The sequence below is a fragment of the Gekko japonicus genome, unplaced genomic scaffold (genome assembly GCF_001447785.1).
Source record: "Gekko japonicus isolate JY-2015 unplaced genomic scaffold, Gekko_japonicus_V1.1 scaffold797, whole genome shotgun sequence".
Lineage (NCBI taxonomy): Eukaryota > Metazoa > Chordata > Lepidosauria > Squamata > Gekkonidae > Gekko > Gekko japonicus.
In genome coordinates, this window is record NW_015160859.1 from 418691 (window position 1) to 434639 (window position 15949).

The 15949-nt window shown below is 40.4% G+C and overlaps 1 protein-coding gene across 1 annotated transcript in view; it reads left to right on the forward strand.

Moving 5' to 3' along the window:
- G2E3 (G2/M-phase specific E3 ubiquitin protein ligase) overlaps window positions 1–15933 on the forward strand; it is a 37746-nt gene extending 21813 nt beyond the window's left edge. The window contains exons 10-14 of the mRNA XM_015421768.1: window positions 2877–3058; window positions 3328–3500; window positions 4209–4408; window positions 4555–4781; window positions 14293–15933. Of these exons, the coding sequence (XP_015277254.1) occupies window positions 2877–3058; window positions 3328–3500; window positions 4209–4408; window positions 4555–4781; window positions 14293–15933 (2423 nt within the window). The remainder of the gene's footprint in view (window positions 1–2876; window positions 3059–3327; window positions 3501–4208; window positions 4409–4554; window positions 4782–14292) is intronic.
- The last annotated feature ends 16 nt before the right edge of the window (window positions 15934–15949 follow it).

Sequence of the window (15949 nt, forward strand, 5' to 3'; positions counted from 1 at the left end):
CCAAAGCTATAATATCCTTTTTAAGGTGTGGTGACCAGAATTGCACACAGTATTCCAGATGAGGTCGCACCATTGATTTATATAGCGGCATTATGATATTGGCTGATCTGTTTACAATACCCTTCCTAATAATCCCGAGCATAGCATTGGCCTTCTTTATTGCAGTCACACACTGTCTCGACATTTTCAGTGAGTTATCTACTACAACTCCAAGATCTCTCTCTTGATCAGTCTCTGCCAGTTCAGACCCCATCAACGTGTATTTATATTTAGGAATCTCCCCCCCTCCCAAGCCCACGAGAGCCGCTGGCAAGGCTGAAAGGGCTTGGATCTAAGAGATCCAAGCCCCGTTCAGCCTTCCAATGGGCTCCCCTGGGCTTTGGGGGGGGGGGAGAAGGCTGAATGGGGCATGGAGATCCAAGCTCCATTCAGCCTTGCCAGCGGCTCCCGCAGGCTTGGGGGCGGGGAGAAGGCTGAATGGGGCTTGGAGATCCAAGCCCCGTTCAGCTTTGCCCGCGGCTCCCACGGGCTTGGAAGGGGGGGAGAAGGCTGAAAGGGGCTTGGATTGACAAATTTTGCTGTTTCACTGATTACCCCCTGTTGCAGATCATTCATGAATAAATTAAATAACACTATGTAGCAAGCTTAGGACCTTCTAGGAGGTGAGAATGAACAAGAGACGTGTGATTTATGTTCACCCACTACTTAATGCAATTTTATTGGAATAGGAAATGAAACTTTAACAAATAGCAGAAGGGTTTTCCAATTACATTCTCATACTCATGAGTCCATGTTGGTTGGCAGACCAGCATAAATAGTTGCTAACACAGAAGACATCAAGAGTGTGCACACCATTGTGTCATGCTGGTGTGAGGTTGCTGAGTGATCTTTCTCTTCAACTGATTCAGTCATGGTCTCTTTCTTAAATGGTCCTGCAGCTCTCCCTTTTTCCAGGAGCTGACACTTTAGCAGTGTCCATTTGTGACCAGTCAGCCTGCAAGCTTCAAACTTTGTCACTTACTGGAGACTCATAATGGACTTGTCTGCCCATCCTTGCTGACTCTCTTACCATCTGGGATACTGACTCTGCCTTTCTCCATTCTTCAGTTTTGTCTTCTTACTCTGTGGTTTGTGCACACTAACTTGTGTTCTTTAATCTTGGAATTGTCTTAGGAGAAGTCTGAGGAAAACCTCTATGTGTTACTTCCTCTTCAGCCTTTCTGGGTACTTTTTGGTTCTTTCATAATCCCTCATCCTGTCATTCACCCTTCTGCTCAGACACAAACTTTAGGCCATAATTCATTTATGGTCCCTCTGTGTTGTTTTGTTGATCACAGCTAGTCTCACTACAGATCCCTGGGGAAATCAATCATTTACTTTAAAGACAAATCCTCTTATCCCATGACTATTAAGTTTACTCAGCAGCCCTCAGTGAGGTACTTTGTCAAACATTTATGTATGTCAAACATGTATGTATGTATTTCTAAGATATGTCATACTATTTACATGCTTGTTGACACTCAAAGAATTCTAAAAGGTTGGTGAGAAAGGACTTTGTTTTTATAGAAATCATGTTGATTCTTTGTGAGCAAGACTTGTTCTTCTACATGTTTAACAAGTCTGGCTTTAACAATATTGTCTACACTTTACCCAGGTCAGCATCTATTAATTCTGTGCAAAGGAATATGCCTTTGACCGTTGGCTATGATGGCCACTCCAATATATACAAGAACACTGATAAAACATTGAATTGGGCTGACCTTTGTAATTTGTACCTGCTTTGTCTTATTTATGGACAGCAGAGAGAATAAGCTTGCCCTTCTAGTCTTTAGTAATTAGATGAAAGCACCAGGTGAAAGGGGACGTTTTTTTGTTGAGTTGTGTTTAAGGCCCATCTAGATCATATACCATTGCTTGTGGAGCCCATGTAGAATATATATATCACTGCTTGTGGAGCAGTAATCTCCATTTTAATGCAATGTAGCCATCTATTAAAGAAATACAGCAGTGAGTTTTTTACACTGCGTCTTCAAGTTGTTGGTCAAAAACAAGTTATGTTTCTGGGGTGGGGGTGTTTAATGAAAATGTTGCTCATTGTTAAGCATTGGTAAATGGCTGAGATCCTGAGAAACCCTATACAATTATCCAAGTTCTCATACCTACTGGATATTGATTGGCTTCATCACTTGACCACAAGAACTCAACTGCTTTAGAAGCTGTTCCATGAAATTCTCTGGTTTTAGGAACAGGTTTGCCAAGAAAAGAGAAGTGCGTAGGACATACCTGCAGTACAAAATGGAACATGAGTAGCCTTGCTTCTTTGGTAATTCATTGCTACAAGATATGGCAACAGTTCACATGGCTTTAAGATAAGGATTGCCAACTTTTTCTTCTAGGAACAGAACATGGATTAGGAATAGCAACAGAAATGCTTCTATCAGTTAAGCAGTACAGAGCAAAATAACATATTTCTTTAGAAAGCTTAGAACGGATCTTTTCATTATTTTTTCCTGGGTCTTCTATGGGATGGATGAGTTACTTTTGTAGCAGTGGCCAAGCTACCGGTAGCTCACATGGTGCCTGTTGGAGACCCTGCTTTAAAAAGAGATAAGATGGACCCTCTCTTCAGTCTATCACTGATCATGATAGGAAAATGAAACTTTTAATGTTGAGTGGTAACATTCCTCTGAATACCCCCTGTGCTGGGAGAAGGTAGCAGGAAAGCTGTTGCCCTCATGTCCTACTTGTGGACTTTCCAAAAACAGCTCACTGAAAGTTTGCTGGGCTTGGTCTGGGTCAGGAGGGCTACTGCATGTTTGAGTCGCTTTTGTAGCTGATCAGTACAATAGTTCTTTTTACATCATTTGTACTTGCAGCTCTTAAAGATGACTTGTACTATGAAGCTGGAAGAATGATCGCTGTTTCTCTGGTTCATGGAGGCCCATCTCCTGGCTTTTTCTCCAAAACCTTGTTTAATTGTCTCGTTTATGGCACAGAGAATGTGAAACCAACAGTGGAAGATGTTGCTGATGTTGGTGTTTTACAGACAATAATGAAGGTAAGCTGTTGTTCATTTGTATAGCACTATAGAGATGTTGATAGCCTTTTTAACGTCTTTGTTTTGAAGAAAAGCTTGGATGTTGAAGCTGTTGGTTTTCCACTGAAGAACGTACTGACAGAATAACATTGTGTATAGACCTGTAGGTGAGACAAAGATGACTTGAGTAAAAGACAAAAACTAGCAGGAGTACACATCCATCAGTTTGAAATGGCTGTGCTGGTTCAGCCAATAAATTAACTGGTTAATGTTTTATCTCCTGCTATTAGATAAAATCTGCAAGGAATGTGAATGACTTAGAGTCAGCAATAAGTGATGGTAATGAATATCTCAGCACTATTGGATGTGTGAACCATATAACAACTCTGTGTGATAAGGATATGTTGGTGAATGAGATTCTGGATTACCATGTCATCAAGAGAACACTTGCCCCTTTTGAAAGGTTTGTTTACTTGTAGAACCCAAGTTGCTATATCTAAATAATAAATACATCTTTTTCAGTTTGTAGTCTAGAACAGTGTCACCACTTTTTGTTGACATTTATGTAACTAATGTTCTGCATGTATAATTTCAGAGGTTAAATAATCTATCCCATGTTTTATGAATTCGTAGTTCTGTTGTTTGCTTTCCCCTTTTAATATTTTAAATAAAAGAAGAATATAAAATATTTAGTTACAACCCACAAGTGAAACAATACATTACAAGTTATCCCAAAAGGTAGTTGAAACTGTTTTGAATAAATAAGATGTTGAATAAGAATATAACCTTGGCTAAAATAGTGTTAACAGTCCAGAAAAGGTAGCCCAAAGGAAGGGTTCTGCAACTCTGTTGTTTTAAGAGCAATTCCTAGTAAATTCAGTTACTCTGAGAAATGATTGACTCAAAGCAGAAATTGGTATCTGCCTCAGAGGGAATATTCTTCCTCGATCATTTAATATATGAAAAAAGGAATGTGTCTGAAGAAAATAGTAGTGTAAACAAAATGCAGGAAAAAAGTGAATTCTAGTTTTGATTAAAAAATTAATGTGGTATCTATAATATGCAGTAAATATTAATCTGACAGTCTGAGGAAGAAGTGTTTTACTTATTTAAAAATTCATAGTACTGCTTGTTCATGTGTTCTGTTTATGTCTCTCCCCCGCCCCCCCAGTTTTAGGCAAGGTTTGAGAACTCTTGGTGTTTGGGAAAAAATGCAGATGAATCCTGATGCATTTTGTAGCATATTGTGTCACAAACCTGAGAAACTGTCCGCAAAACTTCTTGGTGACCTCTTTACAATCCACTGCTTACCAGGTGCATACAAAGCCAGAAGTCTTGAATTCTGGATGGGTTATTTACAAGAGGCAGAAGGTAAGGGAATTTAAGGGGAGGGTAATTCTCCTAGTTCAGGTGGTCTTGGCAGCATGTACATGTGTTTGAATTTTATTTAAAGTAATGTGGAATCTTTGTAAACACCATGTGTAGCTATTAAACATTTTCTGACATTTTTGGTCTAGATGGTGAATCAGCAGTAACTCTTGAAGACTTATTGGTGTTTGCAACTGGCACCTGCAGTATTCCAGCCATTGGGTTTGAACCTGAGCCCACAGTTACATTCATGGAGATAAAATACCCTGTTGGAAACAGACATCTTAACTGTTTAGAGCTTCCAGTAACAAAGTCTTATGAGAAGTTCAAAAGAATCCTGGATTTCACCATCAGAAGTACTGTAAGATTAGAAACAGTAAGTCTCTGCAGTGGATGCTGAAAACAGAATGATGGAAGGATGCAAGACAACTGCTGGCTGCTTCTGGATAACTTGCATTTATTCATACAAGTTTACAACTTGACCATGGAAATGAATTGATTTCATTCTTTGCATTTTGAACTTGGTTTCAAAATGGTGAGCAAACAAAATTTTTAAAACATTGCTTGCATGATTTGTATTTTTTAAAACACATTGGAAATCTTGTTCTTAGCCTGCTACTTTTTAACATAAACCAACAAGTGATGACTTCATAAAATAATTATCTGGACACATGAAGCTGCCTTATACTGAGTCAGGCCGTTGGTCTACCAAAGTCAGTATTGTGTACTCTGACTGACAGCAACTCACCAGGTCTGAAGCAGAGATCTTCCATATTACCTATACTTGATCCTCGATATGCCAGAGATTGAACCTGGGACCTTCTGCATTCAAGGTAGATGCTCTACCATGGCCTGTCCCCTGAGCATCTGTTGAGACAAGCATTTTCCGTTTATATCACAAACAATTGGAAACCAAAACTGCTGACAAATATATTCAGGAATCCTTCTCTAGTTTATTTGTAAACTTTAATATCCAGAAAGTCACTTTTTTGTTACATTGAATTGCTGATGTGGTGTGCTTTCATTTTTCCAAATGAAAAGTCACATAATGGTTTGTTTCATGTGGAAGCTAAATACTTTATTGAGTTTTTTAAAAGGAACAACAATCTTACAATCTTATGTAGCTATGGTGAGATATACCAGCTATATTTCCGTTCTACAGTCATTCCAAAGCTTTTCCTTTTGGTATACTAGTGGTAATGTATTAAAACAAGTTAGAAAATGTATTGTTACATAAAGAATTTAAGTCCCAAAAGGATACAAGATCAGAGGTTTCCAGGTTCCAGTCCAAATTGTGTATGAACTATACTAAACACATTCCATTTTATCCATAATGAAAAAATATCCTACTTCCATTAAAAATAGGAAGAGAGCATAGAACAGCATTAAGTTTGCACCTGTCTATATATACAGAAAAATCCAGTTTAAAGAAAATTTGTGCACTTCAAATTTCATTAAAATTATTTTTATCTAGAATAATTTACATTTGTAGATACACTGTAAGCAGTATTAGACCATGGCCTGCTATAATCTAGTATTTTGTTTGCTGTATCTCGGGTATTAAATAATATTTTGCATCCAGCAATCCCATCCCGTCAGTAACGTGTGCTAGTGGATAGAGTTCTTTGCCATGTTCCCTCTTTCCGGCAGTACCTTCCAACCCTAGGGTTGCAGCACCCAAGAGAACTAATAGCCACATTGGTCAGGATTCTGCACTGAAGTGAGGGAAGGGGGCAAAATTCCAGCAACTACCTACATATGAGGCTGCTATGAATCCCAAAAAGATGGAAGCACTACTAGTGAGTGGAAGGACTGACCTGGGATTTAAGGTGTCTCCCATTCTGAATGTGGTTGCACTCCCATTAAAGGAACATGTCTGTAGTCTGGGGGTGTTCTTGCATCTAGGCCTACTGTTGGATAAAGAGGTCACAGCCAATGTTCCCTCTAAGCTGTGGAATCCTGTGAGCAAAAATTCTACCTTGTGAGCTCCTGGCATGAATGTTGTGAGCGAGCGATTTGGCTGCTGCATAGCATAAATCAGTTTGCTCTGGAGCCCTCCTTCATGAGCAAAGACAAAAATGTGTGAGCCAAAGGCTAAAAAATTGTGAGCTGGCTCACGCTAACTCAGCTTAGAGGGAACACAGGTCACAGCTGTGGCCAGAAGTGCCTTTTACCAACTCCAGCTGATTAGCCAGCTGTTGCCTTTCCTGGGCAAAAAGAATTTGGCACTGGTGCATGCACTGGTTAGTGGTTGCCCTTGAAAAGTGTTCACAAACATCAGTTAGTGCCATCTACACTGACTCCCAGTCTGTTTCTGGGCACATTTCAAAATGCTAATGCTGACCTTTAAAGCCCTATATGGTTTGGGACCAACATACCTGAAGGACTGCTTACTCCCCTTATTAGGTGGGTGGCAACCAAGGAGAGAGACTTTTTAGTCACAGCACCAAAAGTTTACTCCCCTTATGACCCTACCTGACCACTGTGGTCATCTTCAGAAGCGCTGGTTCTGGTGCCCCTCCTTTGTAAAATTAGGTGGGTGGCAACCAAGGAGAGACTTTTTAGTCACAGCACCAAAAGTCTGGAACTCTCTCCAAGGAGATTCATATACCCCTTCTGCTGCATCTTCCGCTATCTTTTTAATTTCATTTGGCATTCCCTCAGTGATGCTTCCTTCCTGCCCAATTGTTTTAATTGGTCTTTTTATGTTTTTGTATTATAGCTTTGGTTTTAATGGTCTCCATGATATGCTTTTGTTGTCTTAAAAACAAATAATAGAATCACATCTTTAAAACAATTTAATTTGTTAGCCACTTTCATGGCCCTTTTGAGGGCAGAAAGACAGTGTTTAAAATTGTAAATATCAGTCCACACAAATTCAATTGCCCCATGAATCAGCAGTTCCAGGGTCAGAGAAAGAAATATGGCAAAGATCTGTGCTGCTTGCACTGATGGAATCGCTAGGTATGTATGATAATATAAAATACCTAAATCAGTGGTTTGGATCCAAAATAATGTAAGGTTGCATCTGCTACTACAAGAAAACTTTTCTGCTTCCTCTTTCCTTACCCCCCCCCAAAGTTTGAAAGGCAAGGACAACTGCTATTCAATAGAAAATGGCTGCACTTAAAAGACTAACTATGGATTTGATTTAATTCCTCCTCACCCCTTCCCGTCAGCAAGCTGAATATGCTAAATTGCATCAAAATCATGTAGGAACACCACTTAAGATGGAAGGAGGCTCCTGGGGTTGGAAGAGGGTTTCAGACTTTGCTGAGCAGAGTGGGTACAACCATATCACTGCTTTTTAAATCAGCTTTTCTAAAGAGGAGATTGGCCAATGATTTTAGTTGGTTCAGGTGACCTTGACTATGTTGCATTAGGGCCACTGTGTGTGATTCATGCATGAGATACAGCATAAAATGTAGGCATTCTGAGAAGCCTGGAGTATTTTACAGAAAAATTTGGGTATTCTTATATTTTTAATTTTTGTTTACTTTATAGCCTCCCTTTCTCTCTGAGCTTCAAGGTGGATTACAGAATAAAAATTCACAATGCAATCATTAGGCATTTCAACTTCATGATTTTCTTACAGGATAGTCTTAAAAATAAATAACACCATTATTCTAAACTTATTGGGAGGAACCCCAAATTGGCACCACCACCACCCCTAGCCATCAGCACATGTTTTGTGGTTGAGTGGCGAGGGAAAGGCTATGTAGGGATAAAGGAAGTATGGCATACACATGCTTCTCTTCCTTGTAGTGGCCTACTGCATTGAATGGGGAGAGCAGAAACCAGGCTCCGTTATGCTCTTGTGGGGAAGTGCCATTCTGGGAATGTGTCTATACTATATTGCAGGCACATCTTGCTGTTGTTAATGTAGAATTAACATAAATGAGTAGACTATACCAGTAATTCCAAAGAACAGAAGGGAAATGCCAAAGGTGATATGTTTTAGGTTTACTACATAAATCTTAATCTTATAAAAATCTCATGTTTCTCAAAGTTTCTAGATTACCAAATATCAGTTAACTGTACATGTCTTTAAAATTAGGTACCTCAAAACATTGTTTCATTGTTTTATTAAGCACTCATCGCTTTGTCACCATTTAACTTGTAGAGTAAACAAATGCTCTTGCTATGGTGAGTCTTGCTCATCTCTGGCAAGTGTAACAAACTCCAGCCCTTCTCCTGCTCTAGAGTTGTGAAGGAGGCTCGGAAACATCTAGACACTTGCATTTGACTTAGGGATGATTCCCTGTACCAGACTGAAGCTTAAGATAAGGTCTGAGGATTACTCTGTGTTTCAGTGTCATGGTGAACTTCTGTTCTTTTTAAGTTTGAAACTGTGGGATCGGGTATTGTTCCTATGATCCCCCATCTGAGACTATGATCCCCCATCTGAGACTAACATCTGAGACTATGACAGACCCCTGAAACTTCCCCACTCCCAGGTACATTTTCCCACCAAAAATATTTTTCGTTCCCCTTAGTGACTAAGTAGCATGTATTTCTTCTTTATAAGCTTTAACTGTCCCGCCCTGTCACAGATATTAGTTTAGGCCTATGACCCAGCACAGGAACTGGAGGGAATACAGGAGCTGTCTTGTTTTAAAATACCCTTATTGAAATGGCACTTGAGGCAAAGTAACTTTCAAAACAGAAATAATATTTTATTGAATAGGAAGGGAATATATATAATAGGAGACTGTCAAGATTTAGAAAGGCTGAGGCAAAACTTTATGCTATATATTTGAAAGCTTAGATCATACAAGAGAATGTTGTGGCTTATTTTCAGAGTTTCAAGATCTTTTCAATGAGACATGCTTTGCTAAAACAGGTTCTTAATACTGTTTTCTGGAAAATAGTGTTTGCTTATAGTTTCTAGATTTCTCACTTCAGAGGTTTTCCCTTTCGATATTACAGGTTTTCACTAACTCCTAGGTGTCTAAGCTTCTCCCCTTTATCATAGATCAGGGTTCTCTTCCGAACACCTTTCACTGGCAGGAAGTTATTCTCCTTGTCCCTAAGAAGCAATAACTTCTTTGGCTATTTGGCTTGTACGGGAGTTCTCTCTAACTACCCAGACCTTCTGCCAAATCCTTCTCCAATATCCGTTGTCTGTATAAAGCTGTTCCATAGTTTTCTTGACTAAGAATCTAAATTCTCCCTTAGAGTAGTTCTAATATATTTAAGACAATGGGGTTCTTATTCTTCTCTCAATAAAAGTACTTTTCTGACAATTCCCTGACAGAAATCAATTACTCCCAAAGTCTCTTCCCTCAGAAGCGAAACCCTCTGGTTACTCATCCAGACTTTAGATTTCATTCCAAGACCAAAAGGTGACTGAATCTTTTCTCTCTAGATCAGCTGTTTTATTTCCTCTCTCAGCTGATGCTGGCCAATCAGATAAGCTCTTCTCTCCAGGGAAGATTAACTATTGAACTCTCTGACACAAGATAGCATTTTTAAAAACCTGCTTTTCTGAGCAATCCATCACAGAGCAAAATGGAGATGAGAAGAGTTCTTGCAGAAACAAAAGCAAACCAAACTACTTTTAGTGAAAACATTTCAAGTATAATTTAAAAAGTATATTCATTTACTGTTGAGTTTTTTATGCAAGCCTCTTCAGTTTGTTCTGTTTCGTTATTTATTAAATTCCATATGTGAAATTAATTTGTTTCTCATAAGAGATTTATTCTGATGGCCTTTTCTTACAGAATCATCTCATAAAAGTAAACGTTTTCTGTGCTCCACTAGTAAATTGATTATTGCATATCAGTGAACTCATACAAAGTTACAAATTTCATGGTGAAGGCTTAAGCTTGTAAAGTATTATGATTTGTTGGTAATTTTTAAAGAAATTAATGTAAGAAGATTTTAATGTTTGTGGTATTAAACACAGCTTAGATTTATTCCTTTGTCCAGAAATACTCACTCTGGCTTGCAGCAAACAGAACCCTAGTAGTAAACTTTCATTTCGTTGTAAAAGAATTCTATGGAACATTGAAGTTAACCAAGTCTGATGAAAAATGGTTGCCCTTTATGTATATTATAAAGAAATTCTTATATGTAGATGATATGATATACTTAATTTCCTATAAAATAGAATGTTGAGAAATAGTTTTATCAATTTAATCCCAAAATTAGTTTTTGGAAATGCATAGTGCATTAGAAATATTTGCTTAGATCTCTAATATTTTAAGATAAGATTTATATACAGAAAAACTAACTTTCATATTGAATTATTGTCTCCATTGTTAATCAGTAGTATGATAGTGCTGATTACTGAGACACGATAAAAAGCTAGTCATCTTTTAAAAGATAAATACCTTGATGTTATATTCTGAAATGCATGCTGAATGCCTTGAGTGTGTCCCCAGGGATTTTCGTTTGTTTTGTTCTTCAAATACCCAAGTGCTCTTTCGCCGTACCATTTTGCAAACATATTCAAAAGTGGCTTGCCATGCAGCATGGCATACTGTTGTTTGAGCAAAATTACTCCAGAACCTCTTTTGGACATGTAAAGCTAGTTTGCAGCAGTAATTTGGGTTCAGTTTATGTTCTGTATGAGAAGCTAGGATCCTTGTAGAAGTCATAATGCTCCAGCTAGGGGTGTGCAAAAAACCCCGGTACTTTTTAGTTTGTTTCTGTTGGGCCCGAAAAAAATTCACTATTTCCAAAAAAAATCCCAGATCACAATACCTGTATGGTATTCAGATCCGGGATTTTTCAGAAATCCCAAATTTGGGGGATTAATTAAAAAAGCCAGCCCAGCCTTGAGGCTGGCTTGGCTTCTCCTGCAGCATGGTTTAAACTGCACTGCAGAAGCTGGCCCCAGAATCTCCATGCGGCAGGGAGGTCTCCCCACTACCTGGCTAGAAGGGCTTCTCCAGCATAGTTTAAAGCTGGCCCCAGGTCTGTGTGCAGTGGGGAGCTCTCTCCCTGCTGCACGTAGACCTGGCTGGGAGGGCGTCTCCTGTGGCGCAGTGTAAACTGTGCCACAGGAGAATCTGGCTGCAGGGAATCAGCCAGGGTGGTTGGGAGCTCTCCTGGGCTGGCTGAGTGGCTCCTCTTGCAGCTCAGCATGGAGCTCTCAGCCCCTGCCATTCCGGCCAATCCTGTCTGGTTCCCCTTGCAGTAGCAAGAGGAGCCCACCAGCCATTCATTATAGCTGAATATACCCAAATGAAAGCCCCCCAAAATTGCCTTTTATTCAGGCTCAGCTATACCAGTAGCCAGTCAGATTGTCTGATCTGTATTCGGCTTAAATAATACCTGAAAAATACCAGTAAGGACCCTAATGAAGGACCAGCTTTATAAAGCATAATCTTCAGTTTTGAAATGTTGAGTTCCCTTATGAAATCCATCTTCTATTCTTATGGTAATACAGGTGCTTGAAAACTTAATTCAGTGGTTTGATAAAAAAGCATACAAACACTTAACATTTACATTACACTGCAATGAATCATTAACTACGTAAAAGGAAAGCAAAAAATATAAATTACTTAGTTTGAAAATGGAATTTTTTATTTGGTAGGGAAACCTTTTAGTGCTAATGTAACTTACTAGAAGTGTGAAACATTTTGCATGTATAGGTACAAGTCTGTAAATTTTCATCTCTTTTTGTTTACTTCTTCAAACCTGTTGCTTTAATGTCATTTGTAGTAATATGATATGGGAGAATTGTCATGTATATGTATATATGAAGTGCAATAAATAAAGGCTTTATTAGTTTAACTGAATTAAACGGTCTTATGTCATGTTTTATGTATTTTATTGTGATGGATCTTGTTTTATTGGTTTTTATGTAAACTGCCCTGAGTCTGCTTCGGTGGGGTGGGCGGGGTAAACGTTGAAACAATAAATAAAAATAAATTAAATAAATTAAACAGGCATACGTGCACTCAAGTGCAGTCAGATTTGATTATTTAAAGGATATATTCTAGGTATAGTGAGTTCTTGTGTGATTGTGTCCAGCCTGGAAGCACATTAAATTTGCACTTAAAATCTTAGCAGCACACACAGGAAAATACTAATATCACCGTTGAATTTGATACTCATTTGGTCTACTAATCCCTACTAAGAAAATGTCAATTCTTTGTATATGCTTAAGAGGATTCCAAAAGAAAATATCAGGGCGTACACCCCAAAACACACATAATGTATACATGTAATCTCCTGACCTGGATAGCTCAAGCATTACATACTAGCCTTATCTCAGAAGTTAAGCAGAGTCAGTTCTGGATAGTATTTGGATGGGAGACCACAAAGGGAAGTCTAGGGTCACTACACAAAGACAGGCAATGGTAAACCACTTCTGCATGTCTCTTGCCTTGAAAACCCTATGGGGCCACCATAAGATGGCTGCAACTTGACAGCACAAAAAATGTCATATACGGTATATACCTACACACAAATAATTACATAATGCATATAAGGTTACCATTGATTTTTCCCTAACAGAAAAGCAGTTTGCAAAATTAGTCATCTTAATTCTGTATTAAAAACTCTAAGCCATTTTAGTATTTTTAGAATTATGAAGTCCTTGAACATATGCATCGTCAGAGCAAAGATCATCTAGGTCTGCAGCCAACAATAATACAAGTTGGTATCATAATTCACATGGCTGGATGGGGGGTCTGGTTAGAGCATGGGTGGCCAGATGTGATGAGATACCCGCTGCTTCAACCAAAGGTCTGGCAGAGCAGCTCCATTTTACAGGCCCTGCAGAATTGTAATAAGTCCTGCAGGGCCCTGATCTCAACTGGGAGTGTGTTCCACCAGGCCGGGGCCAGAGCCAAAAAAGCTCTGGCTCTTGTCAATGTTAATAAATCACAAATCTGTAATCAAAGCACACTAAATAAATGCAACAATAATTATATGGAAAGCAAAGTTAATAATACTGCCAAACTCATATATATTATTGTAGAATTACAAACATAAGGAACAATTATCCAAAAGTGGGTGGTAACAGACTCAAACCCACAATAAGTCACAGTATATCTCAAAAACAGCAGACTTCATAAATAGAACAAGCTAACAGAGAAATTTTTTTTATATAAATATCACACGTCCCTGAAGTCCAAACATCTATATACTGTGGCTTTTAGTAAACGAGGTCTGTTCCAAGTAGAAACAACACAGTTCTGGATAATTTCAGGTCTATTCCTTCGTCAGGTAAATCAGGTAAGTCTTCATTAACATACAATGAATACAATTCCAACTTGGAAGCGATATGGAGCTGTGCCCAAATGGAATATTTTAATCAGGACTTCGCTTATACATGTGTATTGTATGATCTTCTTCGTGGTCTCTGTGCTTCACACCAATGGGATCTAGTGCACCTGCGCTGGATCTGCCGGTGCTGTAGGAAGCTCTTTTAACGGATTTTCGTGCCTAGCCCCTCCGGGCATGCACAGGAGCCCCACTGCGCATGCCCAGAGGGATGGGAGCGGACATCCCGCCAGTTCTTTCCTTACCACCGCGCTGAGCAGACCCTTTCTTCGATCGGTCTGGTCGGATCGCTGTTTTCGTTGCTTTTTAGCGATTGGCTCTTGTTTTTTTCTCTCAGTTTCAGTTCAGTTTCCTTTCCTCTCGTCGTTTTTAAAAAAAGAGAGCATTTTTGATTTCGTCGTCTGAGGTAAATTTACCTCAGGCCTTCGGGCCATTGCCCCCCCCCCTTCTTCCCAGCTAGACTTTTCAACGTCTCTCAGTCTATGGAGGAAACGACTGGAAAGAAGAAGAAGTGGGGATTTTTTTATTGTTGCAGAGGCTGCGGGAGTAAATTGGCTCCTCCGGACGGTCATAAGTACTGTATTTTCTGCCTGGGGGAATCCCACAATCCAGACTCCTGCGAACATTGTGCTCAATTTTCCAATCAGACCAGGAAGAATAGAGCAGCTCGTTTAAAAGTTTTCCTCCTGGAAAAAGCCCTCCAACCGATGGCTGACCCACCGGTTTCATCGTCAATGACTCTGTCTTCCGTTACCGACACATCGGTGCCGAAAAAGTCAACATCGAAGACTAAATCTGTTTCCGATACCGACCGCTCGAAATCGAAATCCAAGGTACCGAACGTTCCTTCCACAGCATCTACTCCTGCTAAAAAGGCTAAGAGGTCGAAGACCGCGGTGGCGTCACAGACGGTTGTCAAATCGTCGAAGCAGGCTAGAAAGGATTCGGGTTCTGTATCGACAGCTCTCGCCCTACCACCTCCGCCACCACCGCCTAATTCGATACCGACTGATTCGATGCCGACTGATTCGATACCGGAGAATCAGGTCGTGTCACAGGCAACGGTACTTGTGCTTGATTCCCCAGACCACCAGGTGGGGATGTCCTTGTCCTATGTCGACCACACGGATCTCGTAAGTCACCAATTGGGTGCGGAGTTTTCCCCTGGTCCAATGAGCTCGTCGACTTCAATCGTCTCAGAGTTGCCCGACACCAACGGCTGTCGGCATCGACACTTGAGATCTAGTGTGGAGCATCGTCCTCCCTGTTTACTGCCTGAGTCTGTCGTTATCGACGCCTTTGATTGTAGAAGAGGCACATATGCTCTTCCTTCAAATTTCTCCCCGCGACGTCCGAGGTCGAGGAGTCGTTCCCCGAGATCGTATATGCCACCTCCGATGTCGTGGGATGAGAGGCAACTCCGTTACCTGCATGGTCCTTACCATCCACCTATGCCTTGGCTCAACCCTGCGGGTTACACTGACTGGGACAGATACTCCTGTCGATCTTCCCACAGGTCCCGTTCTCCGAGGCGATCTAGACCATCTGCTACGGTCTCTCGTCCTCCCCAACCGGACAATGTTCCACCGTCGGGAACATCTACCGTCCAACCCCTTCCTACTCCTAGAAAACATCTGGAGCACACACCGGCTGCACCAGTCCAGCCGCCTGCACCAGCCCCTCATCAACCTCCTTTACCTGCCCCGGCAGATGAACCTGATTCTTCAGAGCCCTCTGAGTCTGATTCCGATACCGAACCTTCCAAGGCCCCAACGTCGCCAGACAACTCGTCTCCCAATACCAAAGTTTTCCAAAATCTTCCAATGTCCCCGTTGGATAACTTGTCTACATACACCAACCTCATGAAAAGAATGGCCCATGCGTTGGGATTGTCAATTGTTCAGAAGGATCCACAATCTACAGATTCCTTATATGATATTGTCCAACTGGACACGTCCTCAGTCGTCGAACTCCCCATTTCATCTGTCTTACTACAAGCCGCAAAAACCCCTTGGCAAAAACCGTCGTCCGCCCCCGTCTCTACTAAGAAATTAGACCATATGTATCGCATACAGCAACCTGAGGCAGAATTTCTACTTTCCCACCCACAACCTAACTCATTAGTTGTCACCTCATCGTCAAAGTCGAAAAAGTCGCATTCAACGCCTGCTGACAGACAGCAACCTGAGGCAGAATTTCTACTTTCCCACCCACAACCTAACTCATTAGTTGTCACCTCATCGTCAAAGTCGAAAAAGTCGCATTCAACGCCTGCTGACGGAAGGTAAAAAGTTAGACTCTTTT